Source organism: Diplotaxodon limnothrissa, linkage group LG23 (assembly GCF_057381915.1).
Source record: "Diplotaxodon limnothrissa isolate DT_005_m linkage group LG23, D_limnothrissa_male_GT1.1, whole genome shotgun sequence".
Classification (NCBI taxonomy): domain Eukaryota; kingdom Metazoa; phylum Chordata; class Actinopteri; order Cichliformes; family Cichlidae; genus Diplotaxodon; species Diplotaxodon limnothrissa.
Window position 1 is genome coordinate 46,098,403 of NC_140617.1, and position 18,150 is coordinate 46,116,552.

Here is an 18,150-nt window from a genome sequence, read left to right on the forward strand (position 1 = left end):
TTCTCAGCAGCTGGAGACTTAGAGACATCCCAACTCATCAGCCTCATGCGTTTGGGCATCAAATGTTCCTCTTCATCATTAACAGAAAAAGCAGTAGAATACCTGCGCTTTCTGCAGAGACCTACCTCTGCAGTGGGTGGAGGTCTCGGAGGCAGAGGAACATCGCTAGGACACATGAAAAACGTCACGTCATCATCCAGGGATGAACGATCGTTTTTCAAATCTGGATGCATGATCTTGTCTGTGTCCTTTGCATGGAAGCTGGCATCAGCAGGTGGAGGATTTGAAGAAACTGGTACATCAGAACTCATCAGCCTCATGCGTTTGGGCATCAAATGTTCCTCTTCATCATTAACAGAAAAAGCAGTAGAATATCTGCGCTTTCTGCAGAGACCTACCTCTGCAGTGGGTGGAGGCACTGGGATTTCAGGAGGCAGCAGAATGGTACACTGGTCAGTGTCATTATTATTGACCTGTGATGGTGGATGGCCTTGGAGGGAGCTGAGAGGTAACTCAGACCTCTTGTCTTCAGGACACATAAAGCAAACATACTCCTTCTCAGCAGCTGGAGACTTAGAGACATCCCAACTCATCAGCCTCATGCGTTTGGGCATCAAATGTTCCTCTTCATCCTCCACAGAAAAAGCAGTAGAATATCTGCGCTTTCTGCAGAGACCTACCTCTGCAGTGGGTGGAGGTCTCGGAGGCAGAGGAACATCAGTAGGACACATGAAAAACGTCACGTCATCATCCAGGGATGAACCATCGTTTTTCAAATCTGGATGCATGATCTTGTCTGTGTCCTTCGACTGAAAGCTGGCATCAGCAGGTGGTGGACTTAGGAGCTCACATGCAGGTGCGCTGATAGGTCGGAACATGAAAGCGGGAACTTCATTGTCCAGAGCACAACGGTCTGCACTGGGTGAGTGTGGGAGCTTCTCCTTTGCCTGTGGAGGAGGCAGACTTTGACTTTGTGTTGCAGAGGAACATTCAAGTCATCTGACGTTTTGCTCTGTTACATATTATTATTGTTGTTGTTGGATTTTTCTTTAAAAATTCACACGATTTAATGTTTAGAAACAGACACAGTGAAGGGTAACTTACCACAGCTCGAGCCATTTTAGGCGTCTGTCAAGGCAAAGACGCAGGATTTGGTTTCTCTGTGTAAGATTACAGGACAGTTGTCAGTTTCATTTTCAAGTCAGTTGGATAAATTCATATCAAACTTCTCAAACTGTATCATTAAAGCATTGTTTAGGTGGACAAATATGAAAGATATGAAGATAAAACAGTAACAGCTGGCAATCAAGGGAAAACAACCTTACGAAAAAGGTCTTAATCATTATTGTTTAAAAGTAAATCTTTCAGTCCTTACTTCAGTGATTGTTTGAAGTCTCTGTGCTTGTTGTCAGTCGCAGATTTGTGTAAAATATTTGCAGTTTGTTAATAAAGTTTGCAGGAGCTCCAAAGTTTGTCTGTTCAATACCAAAGTAATGAGGAGACTGAGTGCAGGTTTGGAATCCTCAGTGACAGAAGAATGCAGCAATGTTTGAATTTGAATTTGTTATTGTTTTATTAACAACAACTACCAGGATCATACCATAGCAACACAGTGATGCCCAATCAAATGTCAGGTACAAGGGATAGCCCACATACACATCCAACAGCACAGTAAAGCAATGGGCACCAATGCCACCAGTCAGGCCTTAAAAATACCTGAGTTATATAACAGCACACTGACAGTGTCTCATACAAAAATATAAAATGTATAAATACAGTTAATATCATTTTCATTTAAATTTTATTTAATTCTCTTCATATAGTGCCAAACAGATGTCTCAAGTCGTCACTGTTACAACATAGATAAACATGAACATGAAATCCATTATTTAATTCTCTTCCATTCACTCCAGTTCAATTCAATAGCTATATAGATGGATAGACAGATACTGTATTATATACTATATTGATTCCAAATGGAGAATTAATGTGTTATATCACCAGGATAATGAATTCAAGTAGTACAATCTCCAATAAACAGACAACACAGTTCAAGTTCAAAGTGCAATATGTGCAGGATCCAGGCTTTATATTGTAAGATGCAAAATGTTTATATATACATAATATTGTTGAAAAAATAAAGAAAGTTAAAAATCAAAATAAGTTTATTGTCACTGTGGCTGATGTGATTGCAATATGAACCCGGAAGCAGACAAGGGAGAGATGGAACTGAATCTTAACAAAAAAACAAAAACTTCCTTGGGGGGCTCAACCCGGGGTAGCGGTCATGTCCGGTTAGGGGCTCTGTTGGCTCTCAGGTGACTGTTTCCTCGCGGCTGCGTGCAGCGGGGCTAGGGGAGGGTCTGTGCTGACGGACGTGGGTTACTGACCTGGTAGCCTGGCTGCCCCTGGGTGGGTCCGGGATGGGCGTGAGGTTCTGGGGGCGCTCCGTCTCTGGGCTGGGACCCGGACCGGGCCTCGGGGGCTTGGGTCCTGGTTGGTGTGTTGCCGGGGTTGTGGGCGGGTGGGTGCGTTGAGCCACCTGGGGGGCTCTTCAACTGGTGGGGGAGATTGTCACATCTTGCAGGAGCTTTCCTCTCCTCAGGAGCTGCCTCTGCAGGAGGGGGAGATACAGGAGAGGTGGAGGAAGATCTCAGCCTGGGTGTTTATTGTCTTATGTAGTCTGGAAGATGAGTGGATGGTGGGGTGGGTGCAGTTTTCTCTGTGGTGGGGTTGGGTGGACTGTCCCGGGCTCTGTGGGGCCGGGCGGCGCTGCTGCACTGGGCCCGGTCTGGATGGGCCTGGGCCCCCTTTCCCTGGCGGGTCGCGGAGTATGGGGGTGCCTACTGGGGTCAGCGGGGGAGCTGGCCCCAGGGAGGGGTCACTTGCCCCTCCCTTCCTTCCCTCCCCATCTCCAGCTGCCTCCCTCTTCCCGCTCCACCACAACCACCCACACATGCAGGGCCTTGGAGTAGGGGTATGTCACCAGGGTGCAGAGGAGGCTACCCCCCCCTCTGTCCCCTTCTGGCTGCCTCTGCCTCAATTTTATCCCACAACTTAGACATTCACATTACTCACACTCTCATTACACATACATATAGGATCTTGGGGGTGGGCACGATACACGGAGTCCAAAGTACCATCAGGGTGTACACCCCACCCCTGGCATCGTTGCCCACCTCTCAATTTTAAATACACGTAGACATTGAGGGCTAGCAGGAGGGACCATGCGCTTACCTGCTGCTCTCTGGCAGGTAGCTCCATGCCCTCCTGGGTTTTAAATGCACCTTAGAACACACATGCATCAACATTACAATGAGCGGGTGGAGGGAGGTTCGGAGTCTTCTCTCACCCCCGTTCTCTGCGACCTGCTGGAGCAGGGGGGCTAGGAGGAGGAGTTGGACGTCCGACTGCGGTCTGGAGTGTGGAGCCTTCCTGCTGCTGCGGAGTCGGGGCGGTCTGCCTCCCCCCACCGCAGGGAAAAGGGTAACACCACCTGGGTCTGGGTGCAGTTCCCCCCTCCAGGGGCGGGGGCACCTAGACCCGGTTTGTAGAGTACGCTTGGGGAGTGTGATCGTGTGTACAGCGTCTCTTTATGTCTGTCTCCACGTTGGTTGAGTGTGGAGTAAGTGCATATGAGAGCATGAGGGTGGGAATGGATGTTTGTATCTGTGTGTGCCTGTATTTCTGTGTCTATATGTCAGGTTAGGTGTCAGGCGCCACCTCTCTGGGGACATCTCAGGCCCTCCAAGGTTTGGAGGCCTATCTCCCCCTACCACCACTTCCCCTGCCAGTGGCGGACCCCCTCAGACATCGGTGCGTTGGTGGTTCTTTGTGTCCGGGGATGGGCGTCCAGGTACACACCGGCTCACTCCTTGGCGGCCGCTTATCGGGGCCTGGAGCCTGGGGCTCGCTCGGGCCACTTCGGAGGTGGGGTGCCCCCGGCCTCTCGGCCTGGGGCTCGGTCACTCAGGCGCAGCTGGCTGCCGGCGGAGCTCACGGGCGCGTCACTGCAACTCCCCCTGGCTTCTGCTCCGCGGCTGCTGAGTGAGCCCTCATCTGGGACTCTCCTCAGCTCTTTCCGGGACAGTGGCGCGGCTGCCCCTCTGTTGGTCTTCCTTGGTCTCTTGTGTTCTGGGGGCCTCTGGATGTCTGGAGTTTTGATCTCCTCCACACCTGCTTCACGCCCTGGAGGACGGGGCTGTGGCCCCCCCACACCCTCTAGCAGATCATTACATGAAGGAACCTTTTAAAAAAACAAAAAACAAGCGCGTCCATGCTCACAGGTGTACACACGGGTGATCACACCCACAAACTACACCCTTTTTGGCTCCTACCTCAAAGCACACTGTGTTCTGTTGATCTTATGTGCTGCACAATAATGTTTAACATTTAGTATTTACTGTCATATTCCCATATATCATTGTGATGTTGTTTATTCTATTACTCTTGTTCTCTTCTGCTTGCTTTCTTTTTTCTTTCTCAGCAGGTGATCCAGGTGATTGATAGATGCATTTTTTTCTCTGCCCGTTCTGTTGGTTTTTGTCTTTTGCCCTTCTCCCCCGTCCCTCTTCTCAGCTCTTTCTCTTTCCCTCTTTCTTTCTCCCCTTCTTTCCCCCAGTCAAGTCTGTCCCGTATTCAGTAAGTGAAAATAAAATAAACAATAAAAGGTGAATCAAATGGACCATTACGGCAAGGCTGGGATGGTCAGTTTGGTAAAGTAAATCCATTGGGCATCTTTCTTTGCCTTTAGACAACAATTCTGATGGCAAAAGAGCCAAACGGGACAGGCCAAAAAAAAAAGAAAAAAAAGAAGAAAAAAAAACAAACAAACAAAAAAAACCATTTATTAGGTTGAAAGACACGAACACAAAACAAGGCCCAGCAAACAGGAGCGGAAACTAAAACTAAAACCTATCCTGGGAATAACTCGGTATGACTATGACAACTATGACAAGAAAAACATGAACATGAATCCGAGGAGGTGCATGCGAGAAACTCTGATGAAAAAACATGAACATGAACATGGACCTAAACAGAATCAGGAGATAACCTGAAACCCGGAATAACGTGAACGGAGGAAAACGCACCAACACTGCCCAGAGGAAGACAGCGGACTTAAATACACAGAAGAGAAAGGAGGGAAGTGGAAACACAGCTGACACAAATGAACCTGACACCACAGGGGAAGCAACATGAAACACACTGAACATGGAAACACAACCCTTTCATAATAAAAGACGAAACAAGGAGAGACGTGGACGTGTGATGGGCTGAGTTGCCAAATGGCTGGTAGGCTTTTAGCTAGGCTTTAGCTTCAGCCAAGTGGAAGCTAAATTGGCTAGTCATTCATATGTAAATTAGGTTGTTACCTGAGAATTCTGGAGGGGAGTGGGGGTGTGTGAATGATTGCTGATTTCTAACTGCCAACTGCCTCTTTGTTTGTCTGGGGGGGAGCTGCTAAAAGCGGTGAACTTCCTTTTGTGTTCGTCTTGATGCATTCTCAATCATCCAGGAAAATAAATCTCCAAAAGTCACCAACTTGGAGTGGTTAGTTTCCTGAGCCACAAGGAAACTTGTGTTTCAGTTTGCCATCTTAGGGAGAAGGAGGATCATCACAGTTTTGGTGGTTGTATAAACTAATAATTTGTTTTAATTAAAAAACTTTCCCTCTGTCATTTCCTGAGTGTTTCAAAATAAAAGTCCTCTCTTTCATGTTTTGAATGTGAGGCTGTTCCTGTGATGCCTTCAAACCTGTTTCAGTCTGCAGATTTTTACATTTCAGACCCAAAGTGACTCAAACATTTACTTAAAAGAGGTTTTTGTTCGTCTGGGTTTTCCTGCTCAGCAGCTCTAAACAGGCAAAAGCAGAAACACACAAACAGAAAGAAACAGGAAAATATGTGTTTCTGTGAACAATGCAGCAGCAAAATGAAAGACCAGGACTTATTTTTAATGATTGACCAGTGTTGGGTAAGTTACTTTAAATTAGTAACTTAGTTACATTACTAGTTACTTCTATCAAAAGTAACTCAGTTACTTCAAGTTACTCGTTACTTTCAAAGTAACTAGTTACTAGGGAAAGTAACTTTGGTTTTACTCAGAATTCTCTTGTTAATGTGTTGCTTCCATAACTTTGCCAGTCTTCTAGCTTGCTTACCTGCCACAAGTGCACTGTGCCACCTACCAATAGAAAGGAAAAGATAATGTGCATATTTCCACGAGAGAAATCCCACGCCTGGACCGCCGTTGACCGCCACCATGATTCTAGCCTACGTCACAGCATCATGTGCGCCTTTTACATCCAACACAAAAACTGCAGTCGTGGTGCTGTCGATTGTACTCAGAACTCGGAAATTCTGCCTTCTGAATAGGAAGATGTAGGTAACACCAGACTGCAGATGAGCTGCATACAGAGCTGGACTGGGACAAAAAAATCAGCCTGGGCATTGTGACTAGAGACCGGCCCACCATTATAGCAAAAATCATAAAGCCTTTGAATGAAAACAAACGCTGCTGTGACAGTGATGCTCACTGTCTTGATGGTATATATGTATCAATCTATCAATCGTTTGTTGTAAGATTCAGATAATTATTTTTTAAAAGCGAGACACTTTAAATGAGAATAAGATAGAAAAGTATTTCCTTGTGCCCCCCTCTCCCTGTTAATGCCCTACCTGGCCCCCCTGGCAAAACTTTGCTAGAGCTGCCCCTGCACAGTTACCAGCTGTCAGCTACCTAAAAAAGGATCCTGGTGTTATTTGTCTCTCAGAAACAGTTCACAACTTCCCTTCAACTCATTCATGTCACCTAAAAGGTAAACCTGTTTCTCCATCACAGCTCTGATGATTCAGTAAGGACATCTCCTGGTTTCATCTTCATGTTTCCCTCTCACCACATAACCAAACCGACATCATGACCAGCAGCTTTTTTGCAGCTGTGGCTCCAGCAAACATCAGCTGATACTAGAAATTAATATTAAATAAATTCTAACAACAGCTGATCAAGCTTAAACGTGCTGCTGTTGTTTAACGTGAACTCCGCTGGTTTCCTCTTTCTGATGCAAAGTGGGAGATAAACAAACAAGAGAGACGATCAGCTGATCATTGATCAGTTTTCATGATTGAAGTAGAAACAGGAGAGGGAGGGGGGAGAATGAAAGAAGAAGAGGCAGCTGTGCAGCAAAGACACAGAATAACTCCAGCTTTGTGCCTTTTTCATTGTAGCTGAATTACGGGACTAACTGTTCCTTTTCACCTCAATAAGAAATGCGTAATATTTTCTCTGAATACCAGATGAGACGGTTGGCAATTCTAATAACTTATGAACAAAATAAAGTTCAACATCATTAACTTCATAGCACCACCCAGCTGTATAGAAACTCTGTCATGCTAGCTAGTATGCAGTACGGAAAAAGTCAGAATAACGAAAATAAACTCCACCTAAACTTGGTTTATATCTGACCCAGAGAGACTGCAGGTCATAACTTCTTACCTGAAGTTCAGTTCACACTTGGACCGGCGGCCGCCTCGGGTCTCTTTTCCTTCTGCATCCCCCTTTCCCTCCTCCACCTGCTGGCTTCCACCACTTGCTAATGTTACTGAATCTGTGGAAGCTCCGCGATAGCCACCACACGAAGTAACGAATAACGAGCCCATCTAAATCCCAGTAACGACTAACGCGTTCCTGATTTTAGTATAATAACTAGTTACCGTGCTCGTTACCACAATAATAACGTAGTTACTGTAACACGTTACTTAATAACGCGTTAGTCCCAACACTGTGATTGACAAAAACATTAAATGATCATGTTTATTTTCACATAAATGTTCCATCGGTCCTTCTTTTAGAATAAGTTTAGAAATGAAAAATACTAATAACACACCAGGAAAAAGCCAACAGCACGAGTCCTGAAAGGCTTAAAGAGAAAATAAACGCACAAAGAATGAAACAAAAAGGCACAAAACCTCAAAACAAGAGTGAATTAAATCTGACCGACACACAAAGATGCTAAAAGCCCCAAACATGAACCTGTGAGGTCATTAATACCTGTGTGTGTGCATGTTTACATGTCTTTGTGGGGACCAAAATGCCCGTCCCCACAAGTTTGAAGACATTTTTGAGACTCAGAATGTGGTTTTAGTGTCAGGGACAGTCAGGTCAGGGTTAGGCATTCAGTCTTAATGGTTAGAGTAAAAGGCTGAGGAGAGCATGATGTCAAATAGATGTCCCCACAAGGATATGAAAACACAACCGTGTGTGTGTGTTACTGTGAATTTGTGAGACAAGTGAAGATTTCAGAATCAGTGAGAAATGTTTCACTTCCTGTTGGTGAAGAAGAGCAGACTCCTCTTCAGCCACAGAAATGAAGAAGCTTTTATTTTGTCAGCCTGTGAAGGATATAAAAAAAACAACAACAGCAATAGAATAATATTAAACACAAAGTGAACCCGTCTTCCTTCATTAAATAGGTTCTTTTAGATGTTAAGGAGGAATTGACTTAACCAGGCTGGCGGAGAATGAAGACAACCGGACACCTGCAGCAGATGGGGAATCAGTGAACTTTTATTGAGACAGAGACAACCTCTCAACACAGCTCACATCAGAAAATTCCTCATATTTGCTGTGAGGATGGGTATATATTCTCTAAAACTTACAGGAGGGGGTTGTGAGGAAAGTGCTGCATTAGCAGAAAAACAACTCCATAAAAGGAAAGCGGCCTTGGGTGTTCTAGCCTCTTCGCTTGCAGATATCTTCCACCTGCAGGATGAGGCGATCGCTTCTTATCGCTCTCAAGGCCAAAGTCGTGAGCACATTTTTATTACACAGTTGCACAGTAACTTTAAAGCTGAACAATATTTAAAGCTGAATAATGTTTGATCAGATTATATTTTCTTCAAATCCCCCTTTTGACCCATCTTAAATGGGTCAACACACAAAAATAAGTAACATTCAAAGGAACACAGAGACGTGTCGAAGCCTGGCTCGAAAAACTCCTCGGGTCTTATCATTTGTCTTTATCTGTCATTGCAGATGAGGAGAAAAGAGTCCAGGCACCACCCTGCCCAGGGGTCGGCTGCAAGCAGTCTCGGTTCCCGATGAAAGCAGTAACAGCTGTCCTGCACAGAAGGATACACGAGTCAGTGCAACCAGGGTAGTGACACAAAATTAACAGTTCCTGTAACCCAGCAACCAAAAAGCATAAGTAATGATAAAAATGTGGAGAGTACAGAGTATACTATAATAATGAGAGATATAAACGTGAAAACGTGAAAGAATAAATCAACCGTAAAATAAAGTCAGAACGGTAACTGCTAAGGACATTCAAAAGTGAATATGGTAAAACGTGAGGAAGGGGTGTGGAAAAAAAACAATTTATATCCAGTGGTGGGAGTGCACATTCGCTCAGGCTTAAGTCCGGAGACCCTGAGAACATCGCTTAACCCTCACAACCCGATCAGACACAGTTCAACCAGATATATCCTTCAAGAGGAAGTGGGTGAGGGAAACAATTAATAACAAACCTAATACAAAACACCACAGAGAAACAACCATTCTAGAAGAATTTAAACAAGAGAAAGACGATAATGGTCGTCACCCTCACGATCAGAGTTTTCATCATCCGTTGGCGAGGAGGTCAAGGCCAGATCCTTTAGGGTAAAAATTAAGCCTGAAAGATCCGGTTTTTTTGCTATTCTGAGCATATTTTGGTTTCTCCAGTGCAAAGCCTGACCCCTAGAGTGCTTGGACCAATCGAGGTCCGTTTCTGACACTAAACTGGACCACTTCCACTGATGCCAACCTCCCAGGGTTATATACCACACTGAGGAGGAGAGATGTACTGCAAGGTTAAAAAGATCCCCCCCTTGGTCTTTGGTGACGGGAGTGACTGGGAAGCTAGCGAAATCTATTTCAACTACCCAACTTTTATTGTTGGGGACACAGAGAGTAATCATTCTAGTCGTACTTGGGGTACAGGAGGTAACCGTGTCTCGTTTCTTTCTAAATCGATCGGGCGTGGGCAAAACTGGAGAGGAAGTGGTGGGCAAGACCCTAGGGGCTACATTTGTCAGATTGGGACTGTCAGAAAGGGGCGAAGCTTTTGAACTTGAAGGTGTCAGAAGTGTCGGGGGCCCTTCACAGATCAGGATTATGCCAATGGGAATGAGACCCAGGGCCAGGAAGCAAACAAAGACGCAACATCTTTGCCTGCCTGTCATTTCAGGGGGAAAGGGCCAAGACATGTTTACTTAGCTTGGGTGTCTTCTAATAGAGGATGATGGGGCAGAGAAAGGTGGTCCAGTTCCCCCCACCTCGCCAAGGGCGTGTTCTAGGAGTTAAAGAGCAACAAAAAGTATCAGTGACACAACTTTAAATGAGCTTTCAGCGGTTAAAACTATTGCAATGTAAAATGTAAATCTTAAAAACTCAAGCCAATATAAAAGCAAAGTCATAAAAGATGTTAAAAATAGAAAAATAAAAATGTTTAGTTCAGTATGAAGAACACCCCCTTTTGTAACCAGCCGGCTTGTAGGTTGAGTTTTGGCTCCCTCAAGTGGTTGGTGATGCTGTTGCAGCTCCTTCTGACAGGTCCTTCTGCACCTCTCTCAAGGTTCTTCCTGGTTCGGTGGCAGCAGCGCACTGTGTGTAATGAAACCAGGTGTCACCTTTCCCTTCGAGCCTGACAGCGTGGGAGGTCCGCTCTGTTATGCGGTAAGGGCCTGTCCAGCGAGGCTCAGCCCACTTTCTCTTTGTGACTTTCAGGAGGACGTAGTCCATTCCAGGTGTAGCCGCCTCTTTCAGCTCTTGCTGGTTTCTTTCAGCGACCTGTGAGGAATACTGGGCAACAAAACTGCGGAGCATGTTATAATATGTCCTCGGATCGAGGTCTGAATCAGCTTCATCCGACATTAACAGGCGAGAGGAGGGGCCAGGAAAAGGCCTGCCATGCTCCAACTCAAATGGAGTGTAACCAGAGGTTTGATTTACTGAGCATCTTATGGACATTAATGCAAGAGGCAATGCCTTAACCCAATCTAATTTGGTCTGTGCACAGATTTTAGCCAATTTAGTTTTTAGAGTTTGATTCATCCTTTCCACTTTCCCCTGGGACTGGGGGTGGTAAACCGAGCCAAACTTATGTTTCAAACCTAATGCGGCTTCAACCCTCTGCAGATCGTGGTTCCTGAAATGTGAACCATTGTCCGACCTTATGACCTCGGGAAACCCATGCTGTGGTATATAATGATTAATCAGACACTTCACCACAGTTCTACTGTTTTCACTTGCTGTCGGCCAGGCTTCTGGCCAACCTGAAAATGCATCCACAGCCACCAGCAGGTACCTGTAACTACCTACTCTGTCCACCATGTCTGTGTAATCAATGATTATTTCTTTCCCTGGGCAAAGTGGGATGGGGAAGTACCCTGCTATTGGCTTGAAGGCGGGCTTGATTCCAAATTGGTTGCACTCCTTACAGGTTTTAACCATGTATTTTGTCATGTCTTTTAGATAAGGGTGCCACCAGGCGGCTAAGTTCCTCATCATTTGCGCAGGTCCCACATGCCCCACTCCATGTGCCTCTTCCATTGCTGTCTGTCTGACCCCTGGCGGTAGAATGGGCCTTCCATCTGGGCCACGCCAAACATCTGTGTTTGTGGCCCCTTTTGTTACCCATAATGATTTTTCCTGGGGGCTGGCTTTGTCCTGTAACTCTCTGATTGTGGCTAGGCCTAGTTGTATGGGTGGTCTTTCTGGAGGGGGTGTGGCTTCTGGGTCCATTACCATAATCAGGGAGGGTAAGTAACCAGCTGTCTGCTTAGCTACTAAGTCGGCCTGTTTGTTACCTAATGCCACTAAGTCTAGTCCGGCACTGTGTCCTTTGCATTTTACCACTGCCACCTTAACAGGTAACAACAGTGCTTCCGCTAATTCCCTCATTTCTATCTCATGTTTAATAGGCTTTCCGCTGGCTGTCAAAAAACCAGCTCTTAGCCACTGCTTGAGCTCCACATGCACTGCTCCCACAGCATAAGCTGAATCACTGTATATATTCACTTTCTGTCCCTTTCCCATCCTTAAGGCTTCAATCACCGCTCTCAGTTCAGCTCTCTGTGCAGACTGTTGTCCTGTCAACTGCTCTGCTTTCACTGTTTTCCATCTCATGTCTGTCTGTTCCACTATTGCCCATGCAGCCTTCAACATTCCACTTTCAGTTCTGAAACAACATCCATCTGTGAACCAATCTTTTTCTGCATCCATTAGAGGTTCTGCCTGCAAATCTGGCCTGATTTTCTCCTGTACCTGCACAACCTCTTCACACATATGTGGTTCCCCCGATCCCATGTGATCAGCCATGTTTATGCCTTCATGTGAGTAGGTGATGTGTGGTGCTTCCAAAATGGTACTGAGGCGTCTCTGCCTGAGTGAAGTGAGTGTGAAGGCCTGTGAGGAGACGTAGGCCACCACACTGTGTGATGTCAAAATTTTTAGTGGGTGGTTCATCACTATGTGTGCTGTTTTCTGAATGATTTTTGCAAGTCCAGAAACGTGTTGTGTGCACGGTGGGTGGCGTTTTTCAGTGTTGTCAAGCATTACGCTTACATATGTCAACACTTTTCTCTCTCCCCCTTTTTTCTGGAACAGGATACCATTGATATGGGTTCCAGTTCCAGAAACATCAAGATGAAAAGGCAAAGCATAATCTGGCACAGCAAGGTCAGAGGCGACAGAAAGCTGTTGTTTTAACTTTATAAACGCCTGTTCTGTTTCTGTAGTCCATGAGATGGGAGCAGAGAGGTTTCTCATGCCTTGTTCATTTACCAAAGCGCGCAAAGGGGAAGTAAGGCCAACATAGTCTGGGACATAGGTCCTGCTGTAACCAGTCAGGCCTAAAAATGACAACATGTCTTTTACAGTTAGAGGTTTTGGATGGTGCAAAATGGAGTTCCTGTGTTCTGGGGACAAGGAAATACCGGACTGTGAGACCATGCGGCCTAGAAAAGAAACCTGTTTTCTTGCAATCTGTAGTTTGTTTTTGCTCACTTTAAAACCTGTGTTGGCCAGGTGGTGAAGTACCACTCTGGTGGCCTCCAAACAGATGTCAGCCGTGGGGGCAGACAGCAAAAGGTCATCCACATATTGTATTAACATACAGTCAGATGGTAGTGGGCTGGTTTGTAAAAGTTCTTTCAAACACTGATTAAACAGTCCTGGGGAGAGGGCAAATCCCTGTGGTAAGCGAGTGTAACGCCATTGTCGGCCTCTAAATGTAAATGAGAAAATGTCACGCAGTGACTCACGAAGTGGGAGGCAGAAAAAGGCATTAGCCAAGTCAATGCAGGTGAACCAGGCATGAGATGGTGGGAGGTTGGTCAAGGCAACATAAGGATTAGGCACAGGCAAAGTAGGAGTGCCAAGTAAGGCATTAATCCTTCTCAAATCATGTGCCATTCTGAACTTCCCCGTGCCTTTTTTCTCAACGGGTAGGATGGGCGTGTTCCACTTAGAGCAGGAGGGCTCCAGGACACCGGCAGTGACCAAACCAGAAATTGTTTCTGCAATCCCAGCCTCAGCCTCCGGTCTGTGTGGGTACTGAGGCTGCCACAAAGGGGTAGCAGATGACAGTTGAAAAGAGACTGGCTCCACATCAACTAAACCTACATCTGTGGGTCCATGGGACCACAAACAATCTGGAAGAGAGTCGAGTAAAGGCGCAGCATCACAGTGGTCTGTGTGTTCTCTGCCATGTGACCCGCTGACCACTCTATGTTGCAGTGTTGAGGAATTAAAGCAATCATTTAAAATTTGGTATGTGTTGGTAGATGGAGAAAACAAAACCTGTGGGAGTTTTGTAGGTGTCCAGTCAGTGGCCGCAAGGGAACGTTTAACCATTCCACCCAGCTCCTTAGCCTGGTGTCCAGGATGTAAGGCCAGTGACACATGGGGAGCTGCCTCATCAGACATCATGTACCACTGTAATTGATCTGTTGTAAAAGTAACCGCTGCTGCCACTCCCTCCGGTGCCGCAAAAATGCACGACATGTTCAGAGACCAAGCCCGCCCCTCACACTGCTCTTGGAACATGTGCTGGTACCAGGTGGTGTCATGCCTGTCATAAAACAGTGTAACATGAGGTGGGTCAGGGGGAGGGACATAAGGATGTAGGAGTGAGAGCCACGGCCGCCATTGCTGAAAAGCAGTACAAACTCCTGGTTCAGCAGGTGTTTCAACTTCCAATAATGCCCAGTAGATGTCAGCAGAGTCCGCTAAACAGGAGGAGGGTTGCAGCAGAAACTGACCACCTCCCTCTGGCCCATCAGAACAGGGAAGCACAACCCCAGTAGGGAGAGTCACAGTTAGGCCTTGTGAAGAGCAGAGTATCGTGGCTCCTAATTTAATCAACAAGTCTCTTCCCAGTAAATTCACAGGCGCCTGTTTTGAACAAACATAGGTGTGTAACAAGGTCTGATCTCCAACCGTTGTGGGGAGGGGCACGGTGTAAGGCAGAGTTTTAGGTTCCCCAGATATGCCCACCACTGTAATCACTCTGTCAGTAAGTCTTTCACGAGCAACATCCTTAATGGTGGAGTACGTAGCTCCAGTGTCCACTAAAAAGCTGCTTCTTCTTTTATCTACAGTTATGGACAGCATAGGGTCCGCCGTTGTCCCTTCACCGTCCTGGGCAGTCTGTGGGGTGTCCTATAGCTGGGGACCACCCTCGTAGTACTCCCACCCCATCACAGGCATCTGTGGGGCCGGGGGCACTTCAACTAAAGCACCACGAGGTCCACCTCTGTGGCCAGGATGCTGATAGGGCCCACCACGGGCTCCCCTGCCTCTTCCAGCAGCCGGGTTCAAAGGGCACGCTTTAGCCCAGTGTCCAGGTTGTCCACACCGGAAACAAACATACATCTGGCCTCCCCTACCACCTCCCATCTGACCCCTTCCCCTGAAACCACCTCTGTTTCCTCCAAATGGGGAACCTCTCTGCCCATAAGGGGCCGGGGAGTGATAAGCACCATACTGGGGGGGCTGTGGATCAGTTGGCCATGGGTTCGGATACAAATCAGGGGCAACTGGACCAGGAGGGGGAGCCGCAGCGGCCACAAGCTGCTTTTTAGGCTTGTCACCTTTTCCACCCAGGTCGTTTTTAGCTTTCTGCAGCTGAACCTTCAACAGTTGCAACTGTAAATCTTCGACGCTCTCCGCTTTATCATCAGACTTAATCTGCACTTTGTTAAGATTAAAAATCAAATGTTTCTTCCAGATTGCAAAGTCACAGTCCTGCAAATCAGGATTATCCTCCATTTTCTGGCTTACTGACTCCGGAATGCCCCTCAGCACCGCCCTTCTAAACCACATGCTCTGTGAACAAGTCCTACTGGGGTGATGACCTGTATGGTTCACCCAGTCTTCAACAGCCTGATTTAGATAATGGGTGGGATTTTGCTTTCCCTCCCATTTAAATTTCTGTAAGGTGCCTTGATTTTTGGGTGGGAATTGTTTGCGCAGGGCCGGTCCAATAAACCTCAAGGCCTGCATCAGTGGCACCTCGTTCTCATGCATGGTAGTACCCGCATTTTGTTCCAGGTCCGCTGCCTGAGATCGGGATGTGCACCTAGTTATAATAGCTCTAAAATCTCCCAGTGCGAGGTCCTGTCCAGCTGTGTATTTATCCAAACCAGCCAACCAGGCATTCCCTCCCTCCGTTATGTCAGGGAGTTTGTCCACTAGGGCCTGGACATCTCCGAATGAATAAGGTTGATACACTGGTGTACGTTGCGCTTTAGTCTGGACCAGGGGAAACATGCCTGGAGGCTGAGGCACAGGGCCCTTAGATCTAGTCTGATATCCTAAACTGGGAGAGGTAGAGAGGGGTGTATTGTTAAGGTCACTGAGTTCATCATCAGTATCCTCAGTTTTTCCCCCGCCTGGTGGGGTAGCAGTGTCAGCAAAAACGTGGGCTAAACTCATCTGTGTTTCCGGATCCTGACGGCCCACCAAAGACATGTTAACTGTGACATTTGGTGAAGTGCCAGGCTCAGTTTTTGCAGTAGCGGTCAGATCTCCTTTAACAGCGACAGGAGTATTGGCAAAGGGGTTGGACCGGGAAAGAGGGGCTGACGCAACACGATTATTCACCTGGACCACTGACCTATGTTCATTTAAGCAGCTGCGTAATGCTGCTTCTAGATCAGTTAATTGTTGTTCAGTGGGTTCCTGTCTGTTCATTCGAACCGCAAATGGTGCGCTCGCAAATGGGTCAGTTAGGCCCTCAGATCCGGTTCCAGAACAATGGGACATGGAAGAGGGGGCTCTACTACTAGCTGAGGATGTCGCCGACAGAGAGGAGCTTCCTGGGCAAAAATGCTTGGTATCTATGGGAGTTGGAGCTACGGGCGGTTCTTCTCCAATAGTCATTATTCCACCAGAGATATTAAGTACCGGATATATGCCTGCTGAGGGAGGAGTTGAGGCAGAATAGGGAGGTGGCTGAGACCTATTTTTCTTCATGTGTGGTTTTGCAGTTTCCCATAAACACACCCAGTGATTAAATTTAACTTTGCGGCCTGCGTGCTTATCTGCTTCCTTTCTGTGTCTCACCCCGCTCATCACACCTGCACCTGCTGCTGCTGAGTTGGCTTCTTCCTCTTTCTCTTTTGCCTGCATAGCCTTATTCTGCCAAATTATTCCCCAATTACCACTACTCCCCTCATCCTTTCCCTTTTCTTTCATTAACCTTTCAGCTGTTTTCCTCAATGACTCTTTCTGCTTTTTTGCTTCTTTAGGCTGGTGTGTGGAGTTGATGACTGTCTCAACACATGTTAATTGTTCTCCCAATGTGCTAAGAATAACACCGGGACCCCAACCATCATCATTAGTTTCTCGATCTAATTCTCCATCCATTTTACTGTCAATGGAGGAGTGTTCTTTTATTGATTTTAAAGGAGAATTTGGGCCAGCTGGGTTTCTGCCTCTGTTAGGCACTAACAGCTGGGGCGCTGCTTTAAAGGTGAGTCAGCACTGAAATATCCCTTCAGGTGTTACCAAGCTTCTACCAAACCGGAGTCTGGCGGGTAACCTTGCCTAGAGCTTCCTGATAGGGGTGCTAGTTGGTTGTCACCTTGTTCACACGTCTCATTCACACTTCATACATTACCTGCAGTCACTCATTACCCTCCTTATGTATGTAATAAATGTGTAAAAAAAATTCTATGTGTGGTGTATTATTTTAACCAAAAGAGGAACCTAGTTCCTTTAATTGTGTAATCTGTGAACAACGGAGAACCAACTGTCCTGCCCAGTGTTCCACAGCAAGCATTCAGCGTGTATTTATGTGTGTCCAATATCAAACAGAACATCAAAACATTTAAAACACTAAAATCATCGGGGTTTTAAGAAGAGATCCGTTTTCTCCTATTGATCAAAGGGACCCCTCCTTTGGACTCCAACCAGTACTTCTCCTTTTTAAGTTTTAGAGGATCTTTTCTAATAAAGTCCTCTGGGCCTTCCTAACCCTTCTGTAGTTTAGAGAATATTACTAAAAAATATTCTCAAGGCCTTTAACCTTTTAATTTGTTTAGAAAGGCGTTACTAATAAACCCTTTCAAGGTCCCAGACCTGCACTGAGGTATTTATCCGACACCGGAGAGCAACCCGTCGGCTGCAACCGTGGTCAGACCTCAGTTCACTCTTATCTTTATTCACTTATTCACTTATTTCTTATTCACTTATCTCTTATTCACTTGTCTGATTCTCAACAAGCCTTAAGTAAGCCAGACAATTTTGGTTATGAATTACTAGGAGTTTGGACACTAAGTATTTTTATAATGTTCAATATAGCAGAAATAAAAGGTCTGCTTACCTTGTTTTTGTGTGCACACAGCTTTTGTCCAAACTCCGTTCACTCAGACCACGGCCGATGTCCTCCCATCCGTTCCAGTTTGGCCTGGAGCGGATCCTGTTCGTGACGCCAATTGAAGGATATAAAAAAAACAACAACAGCAATAGAATAATATTAAACACAAAGTGAACCCGTCTTCCTTCATTAAATAGGTTCTTTTAGATGTTAAGGAGGAATTGACTTAACCAGGCTGGCGGAGAATGAAGACAACCGGACACCTGCAGCAGATGGGGAATCAGTGAACT

The 18,150-nt window shown here is 46.2% G+C and overlaps 1 protein-coding gene across 1 annotated transcript; it reads right to left on the reverse strand.

The window, feature by feature from the left end:
• Positions 1 to 14,684: 14,684 nt before the first annotated feature.
• Positions 14,685 to 17,205, reverse strand: LOC146608834 (uncharacterized). The gene has a single exon (XM_085348893.1). The coding sequence runs from the start codon at positions 16,906 to 16,908 to the stop codon at positions 14,701 to 14,703; it is 2,208 nt and encodes a 735-aa protein (XP_085205019.1). The 5' UTR covers positions 16,909 to 17,205; the 3' UTR covers positions 14,685 to 14,700.
• Positions 17,206 to 18,150: the final 945 nt, after the last annotated feature.